The sequence below is a fragment of the Pseudorca crassidens genome, chromosome 1 (genome assembly GCF_039906515.1).
Source record: "Pseudorca crassidens isolate mPseCra1 chromosome 1, mPseCra1.hap1, whole genome shotgun sequence".
In the NCBI taxonomy this organism is placed as follows: domain Eukaryota; kingdom Metazoa; phylum Chordata; class Mammalia; order Artiodactyla; family Delphinidae; genus Pseudorca; species Pseudorca crassidens.
Genome location: NC_090296.1, coordinates 33,123,486 through 33,130,653, shown reverse-complemented (window position 1 = coordinate 33,130,653; position 7,168 = coordinate 33,123,486). Strand labels below are relative to the sequence as shown.

Genomic DNA, 7,168 nt, shown 5'->3' with positions numbered 1-7,168 from the left:
CAGAAAACAAACTGACTAAAGGGTCGAGGAAGATCCCCTACGTACCTTTCAGTGCCTTATCCAAAAGAGCAGACTGTGTCCTTCTCAAATGAATGCATATACTTTGGAAGGAAGTAGTTTTAGGTGGAACTTTCTATTAAGGCCTCAAAGGCCCCTCTATCAAATCAGGAACCACAAGGTAAGAACCAGTATCACATTAACATTTTTAGTTAAATGCCCCTGACTCACAGAAAGGCCGATTATTATAGCTCACTGACAACCTGGTTACCGACATGAAAATTTAAGGAAAAATTCACCCATTCAAGAAGTAAGCATTGGCACAGCTCCTTTTCTGGTTTCACGTCATCTGAAGTGTAACACCTAAGCACTGCTTCCTTCTACACAATACTCCTGTACCTGCCGGCATTTGATTGTGGGGGGGGGGGGGGGGCTGACAGAATGTGTGTGTGTGTGTGTGTGTGTGTGTAACACCAGACACTTTAGGGACAATTCTGCCCAACAGATATACATGAAATATGTCTAGCAGAGTAGTTCTCTACCTTGATTCTTCTTCTTTTTTTTTTTTTTTTTGGTAACTGTTATTTCTTCATCTTGACTTAATGTAAAAAGAAATGTTTTACTTCCCACCTTCCTTGATGAAGGTAGAGTCCTTGGGTGGACATGGCTGGGGGCTGATTTTGGCTTCCTGGAAGGGAAGCACTCTAGAGGTTAAAGTTGCCGGAAGACAACTGAATGGGACTTTTTGGACCAGAAAGTGGCCTGGTCTTGTGTGCATTTTCCCCCAGAGGCTAAATGACCATCTGTCCGTGTTGCACTGCCCCTTCCTATGCCAGGAATCCATATTCCCAGAAACAAACTAGGCCAAGAGCAGCCCTCCTGCCTCCCAACTCCAGGTCAAGAAAGGCACAAAGAAGACCAACAAATAATACCGAGGCGGTGCTTTGGGTCCGGGAGATCTTGAGGTACCAGGAGAAGAGTACTGACGGCCCCATCTGGCCAATAGGAAAGGTGAGGCACGGAGAGATTGACTAAATACTTTCAGTTATAGGGGAGAGGGACGCAGGAATGTCAGAGGGAGATTCTCTTTTTCCTCACGTGGGGAAGGAGGGGAAGATACACTGCCAACCGTAGTGAGCACGACCCTCACAGCAAAGAGGCAATTCCAGCTCTTCTGCCATCACAGTAAAGTAATTGCCCTCAGAACAGTTGTGACGATTCCTTCACAGAGGGAATCCGACACCCCAGACTCTCTGGGGCCCACTCTTGGGGCTGCATCCAGGGCTGGAGACTGAGGCAGAATTGGCCTGGGCAGGCACATAAGGTAGCTCTGCTTCTTAAGGCATGGCTGCTGTCTGCGAGGAGTGGGCTCCACATTGGGAGGTGGCCGTCAGACACTGCCTCCCCTGAAAATACCCTGCAGGAAAGCTCAGTCGGGGGAAACACTGCTGCCTAAGGAATCCACCTCCCCCGAGGGGCTGGGGGCTCCCACTAAAGCTAAACAGCATCACCAAACCAACTGATTTCTTGTGTCACTTGGGAGAATGAGGGGGAAAAAAACCCAAACTGATCACTATTTGCAGATGATTGTCTAACGAGAATACCTAGCGGAATCAAGGGAAAACCTATCAGAAGACAGACCAGAATTTAGGCAGATTAAAAGTCTAGCACACAAACATCAATAGCTTTTGGGTCACTTGAGTGTGGCCTAATACCCTGGAAGAGCTGTGCTTTTCTGCAAGGCCTCCGAGCTTTGTGCAACTTGCCATATGTTAAAAGATGGAGGGGAGCCAAGGAGATGCCTCCTCCACTGCAGTTCCCGCAGTCGCCTCAGACACCAGTATGTGAAAGATGCCTGGGGGGACTACTATAGGAGGGGGCAGTCACCTCTGCACTGTCTCCTTGCCCTCCCCTCCCCCAGCCTCGACCCAGCCCCTTTCTCCCAGCTTTTTTCTTTTCCAACTCAACAGACACAATGGGAACATTGGCAAGGACCGGTGCGATGCGGGAGCCACCAAGGTTTGATGTGGTCAAAGACTGTGCTATGTCATTTCCAAACGAAGTCAGTTTTTAAAAACAATGGCGGCGGACTGAAAGGTCTCACACGTCGGTCCTCTCATTGCCTCATTGGTCAGAAGCCTGGCGACGCTGCGGTGCCGCGCCCAGACTGGGGACTCCCACAGTCCGGTCAAAATGGCCAAAAGAGGCCCCACGGGGCTGAACGTGGCACTCCGGCCAGCGCACGGCGGCGGTCATTTACGGTCCAGGCTGGCGTGCAGCTGGGCCTCGCGAACCATGCGATCGAAGGAGCGCGTGTTGGTTTCCTGGCGTACCTTCTCGCGCACGTGGAAGGAGGCCCGGGCTGTGGAGCGGGCGCTCTCCAGCGCGCTGCGCCGGTCCCGAGACAGCTGCTCGCTGCGCTCCAGCTTGCGACCGATGGCTTGGAGCAGCTCCCGCCGGCGGCAGTCTTCGTCCCTCTCCACCTTCTCCTTGTTGGCCCGCTGGGCCCGCTCCTTCTCCATCCGGCTCTGGCCCACGCGCCGCGCCTTCTGCTGCACCGCCTCCTCGGCCGCCTGCGCCGCGTGCTGCAGCCGCCGCTCGCCCACCCGGGCCAGAGCCTCCAGGTGTGCCTGATGCTCCCGGTCTTTGCGCTCGGCCGCCTCCTTGGCCCGCCGGCCCTGCAGCTCCTCCCGCCGGGCCCGCTCGCGCAGCTCCCGGGTGCGCTGCTCCACCAACTGCTCGTAGTTCTCCTGCGCGCGGCCCAAGCTGGCCTCCAGGGAGCTCCGCAGGCCCTCGCGCTCCTGGCGCTCCAGCCGGGCCCGGCCTTGCAGCAACGCCTCATGGCGCGCCCGCTCCGCCCGGCTTAGCTCCCGCTTCTCTCGCTGCAACTGGCCCTCCTGACTCTGCTTGGCGCGGGCTGCGCGCTGAGCGCGCTCCCTGCGCACCTGCTCGGCCCGCTCGCGCACTTCCTGCAGCCCCTCCTCCCGCTGCTTCAGGTTCTGTTCCTGCTGCAGCTTGCGGAGTCGGTCCTCCCGGGCCGTGCGCTCCGCCCGCTCCCGCCGCAGCAGTCCCTGGCGCTCGGCCAGCTCCCGCCGCCGCTCCTCGCTGCGCTCGCACTGCCGCTGCCGCCGCCGCGCCTCCTCGCGCTCCTCGCGGCCCCTGCGGCCGCGCCGCTCCTCCACCTGCGCGGCCCAGGCTCGGCGGCCCTGCTCCAGGGCGCGGTGCTTCTCGCGCTCCTCGCGCTCCCGTCGCTGCTCGGCGCGGACGCGCTGCTGCTCCCACTGGCCGTGGGCCGCGGCGCGCTGCTCCAGCAACAGGCGCTCTTCCTGGTGCCGCGCCAGCATCAGCGCCGCGATCTTCCGGTCGCGCTCCGGCACCGCGCGCAGACCCCGCTCGGCGCGCACTTGGCGCACGATGCGTTCCACGTGCTGAGCCATCTGTGGCGAGTGGCTCAGGTCGCCGAGACTGAAGCTGCGGCCGGTGAGGGGAACCAGGGCCAGGGCGGATGGGCGGCCCAGAGGGTTGGGAGCAGAGGACGCCGACCCCGCCGGGCAGCTGTTCCTGAAAGAGGCCCGCGGCGGCCAGTGCAGCTCCCGCAGGCTCTCACCGCTGTAGGACGACGACGACGCGCCTGACTCGGAGCTCAGGGCGCCCTCCCGCCGGCGGGACAGGGAGTCTAGTGAGTGGCTCTTCCTTCCTGCCCGCGACCGCGCGGGCGTAGGTTGTGGCCGGGCCGGGCTGGAGGAGGCCTTGCGGGCGGCGCGCGGTGCGGGCGAGGCCGGGAGGCTGGCGCTGCTGCAGCTGCTGCTGCTGCCCGCACTAGGGGCCGAGGCCGCGGCGGCCGCGGGGCCCAAAGGCGTGAAGAGGCGCCGTTTCTCCTCGCGCACGATGCGCTCGCGCTCTGCCCGGCACTGCTGCAGCTTGGCGCTCCGCTCCGCCTCGTAAGCCTCGTACAGGCCAGTGGCTACTCGCATAGAGCGGCCGGGGGCCTCGCGCACCAGGTCCGCCAGGGCCCGTGGCAGCAGCTCCACAGGTTTAACGGCGCAGCGGGCGCAGGCCTCTAGCGAGCGGGGACTGGTCAGCACGTAGCGGCTGCCCTCGGCCTCCGGACAGTCGAAGTTGAAGAGGTCGAGGTGCAATAGCGGGGACTGCTCCCGCCGCCCGCCTTCTGCTGCGCACGGGACTTCAGCCTTACGGGGCGCCGCGGCGGAGGCCGAGGCCGAAGTCGCCGCGGGCTGCGGGGCGCCCTGGGAGTCAGGGGGCACGGACGCGGCGGCTTCGGCCCCTCCGGAGCCTCCCGGCTCGGCTCCCGCCTTCTCCTCTTCAGGCACGGGATCCACCATGGCTGAGACCTGTCCCTTTGTGGAGGCTCTGCGGATGACAAGGGAGGACATCGAAGAACACATTTGAAAGCAGTTTCCCCCTCCCCGTTCATATTCACCGCCCCCCCCAAAAAACTTAATCCGCTTTGGGATTAGGCTCAGAGGCCCGGTGGAATGTAAATCATAATACCGATGCCCTGAAACCCCAGCGGGCGGGAGGGTGCACAGAGAGCAGCCTCAGTCTCCCTCAGCGCCGGAGTGCTGGGCGGAGGCCTGTGGCCAGGCTCCCCTGGGCGTCTGGCCCGTTAGATGCATCTCCTCCCTGTTGCGAGTTAAAATGAAAAGATCGAGGAGCAGGCAGTAGCCGACCAGAGAGGCTCTGGAGGATTCCCGGGAGGATTAGCGTATTTGTTTGTAGCTTAGGCGGGCGACCGGGGATGCAGCTTTGCAGGAACAAAAAGGAAGAGGTCTGTTCATCCCCAGAGTGCACTGCTGTGAAGACCCCATTTGCCTAGGGAAGAAGTTTATGGTTGATTTCCATTTGCAAAGGAGACCCAGGCGCGGGGCCCAGGGGTGACGGAAGGGCGCAGAGAAATACCTCAGTCCGAAAAGACCTCCCTGGGACGGGTGATCGATTCTTGCTCTTGCCTCTTGGACAGGGCTTGCTAGGAGCTGTGCCCGCCTTCCCCCGTCCCCCCCACCGGGTGTTTGCCAGGGATGGTGAAGGAGCTTGGGTCCTCCCGGATGCACCTAATCCTCTCTAAGTCCATGCTAAAAGCTCCATCCACCTCAGTCTAGGCTCGGACACCTGCCCCCAGATGTCCTCCGAGTCCCCCCCGCCGTATCCAGCTGGGCTACTGGAGCTCAGCGAGCCCGTCCGCTCCCGGGTCCCCCGGCCGGTTAGCTTACCGCACGTCCCGCGCGGCGGGCTTTTGTTCGCAGCTTGCCGCTCTCGCTTGCGCCTGCCTCTTCAGTCCCTGCGTCGGCGGGGTCGGATTACTGCCGGCCGCAGCCGCGATAGGAGCCCCAGCTGCCACCGCAGCCAACGCCAGCGTCTCTCCATGGGGCCCGCGCACACCCCAGACGCTACCTACCCGCGGGAGGGGGAGTGCGACAAGGTCTCCCTAAAATAACGCAGCTCTGCTCCCTTCCCTCACACTGATTCTTAAAAAGGGAAGCAAGCCGGCTTCCATCGCTGCGGCATCCACCGCCGCCTCTCCAATCGTGAAGGTACCGCAGGTCTTTCGACGGCCCCCCCACCGGCGCCTCCTGGTGGACGCTCAAGGGTGTTGATTTCCTTGCTTATAGGGCAAAGGAGAAGTTGTATGTGTGTGGGGGGGAGATGTATATATATTCTCTCTCATCAACAAACCCTGTTCTAGCAGCACCTTAACTAGGTAGAATGAAGGAATAGCTCATTCCTTCTCAAGGCGACCCTGAGAAGCAAAGTTGATAGCAATAATTTGGTAGAACTCTGGCTCCTGATCCAAACCATGACTTTATTTTTTTAAGAAAAGCCAACCAAACACACTACTGTTTAATGCAACATTTTAGGACTTCCTGGTTCCAGACAGTACAAATTAAAACCAGTCAGTACCAGTTAATGAGTGCTATTTTGAGATACCTCCTCCCCACCTCTTCCAGTTTGAGTGGTAGTGGCCACAGCAGACAGATGGAAGGAATATTTAAGGGAGGGGGTTGGAGCGTGGGTGGGACATAACATTTAGAGAGCACTGTGAACTCTGTCCTTAATAAACTTGACATTGTCAGATAGGCAGCGAGGAGCAAGTGAAAGGCCTAAAGCAGGGAAATGACATGATTTGGCTTATACTTTAGGAACATAACTCTGGCAACCATGGGGTGAGGGCTATAGGAGGGCCAAAGGGGGGCAGGAAACCCAGTTAGCTGGACACTACAGTAACCCAAGGCAGGAAGGATTGGGACCTGAGGGGGACAGCAGTAGGAGGCCTGGGTCTGGTGGGGGGTAAGGGTGAACAGATTCTTGAGGTGGAGAGTAGAAGAAGCAATACTCAAAGGGAGCTTGGCTCTGGGGTGTGAGGAGTGGTGAAGGGGCAAGGATGACTTCCTGGAGTGATGAGGTGGCTGGGTGTACCACACACTGAGAGTGTGGGTCCAAGAAGGAGGATTGGGTGGTGTGGAGGGCCAAGGATGGATGGGTTCCTTTTAGGATCACTTGAGTTTGAGGTGGAGCCCCTCAGCAGGTGGCTGGGTAAGTTGTGTCACAGGTCTGGACTGGAGCTAGAGTTTGGCACATCAGCACCATATCTGAGGTTCCTAAAACCACGAGTGTGAGTGAGATCATCTAGGGAGGGCAGGCGGAGCAGTAGGGAGGTGGGCAGGACATTGACGGGGCTGCTAAAGGAAGAGGAGCCCATGAAAAGGACGAATAAGGATAGGCAGGCAAGTGTGGTCTCGTGGAATCTAATGGTAGAGCACTTCAGAAGGAGGGTGTGCCCCTAGTGTTAAGGCTGCAGAGGTCCAGAAAGATTTTGCCAGAATCAAATACCCACTGAAACTGACAGTGAGAGGGTCTTTGGTGACGTCGGCAGAAATAGTTTCAGTATTGTCCTTGGAGCTGATGCCAAACCACAGGAGGCTGCGGTGCAGTGGGAGATGAGAAGGTGAGTTACTGACTCTTTTGACATTTGGATGAGAGTGTTAAAGACTGTGAAGGGCTTGAGATTTTATCCTACGTACATGCTAACAAGTTAGCCTGCCACCGGTTCATTGATGCCGGCAGAAGACGTGAAACTCGTGGGTCAGAAACAAAGGACTTTGTTACTCATGGCACAGTAGGTAGCATGAGGTTTACGTTCTTGTTGGTCCCC

At 58.6% G+C, this 7,168-nt stretch overlaps 1 protein-coding gene across 1 annotated transcript; it reads right to left on the bottom strand.

The window, feature by feature from the left end:
• Positions 1 to 544: 544 nt before the first annotated feature.
• Positions 545 to 5,541, bottom strand: CCDC177 (coiled-coil domain containing 177). The gene is made up of 2 exons (XM_067732195.1): positions 5,229 to 5,541; positions 545 to 4,368 (listed from the first exon to the last, which is right to left on the bottom strand). Exon 2 carries the CDS (start codon positions 4,338 to 4,340, stop codon positions 2,250 to 2,252), a length of 2,091 nt encoding a protein of 696 aa, XP_067588296.1. The 5' UTR covers positions 4,341 to 4,368; positions 5,229 to 5,541; the 3' UTR covers positions 545 to 2,249.
• Positions 5,542 to 7,168: the final 1,627 nt, after the last annotated feature.

Coding starts and splice junctions, on each gene's coding strand:
- CCDC177 (XM_067732195.1), bottom strand. CDS start 4,340: ATGGTGGATCCCGTGCCTGAAGAGGAGAAGGCGGGAGCCGAGCCGGGA.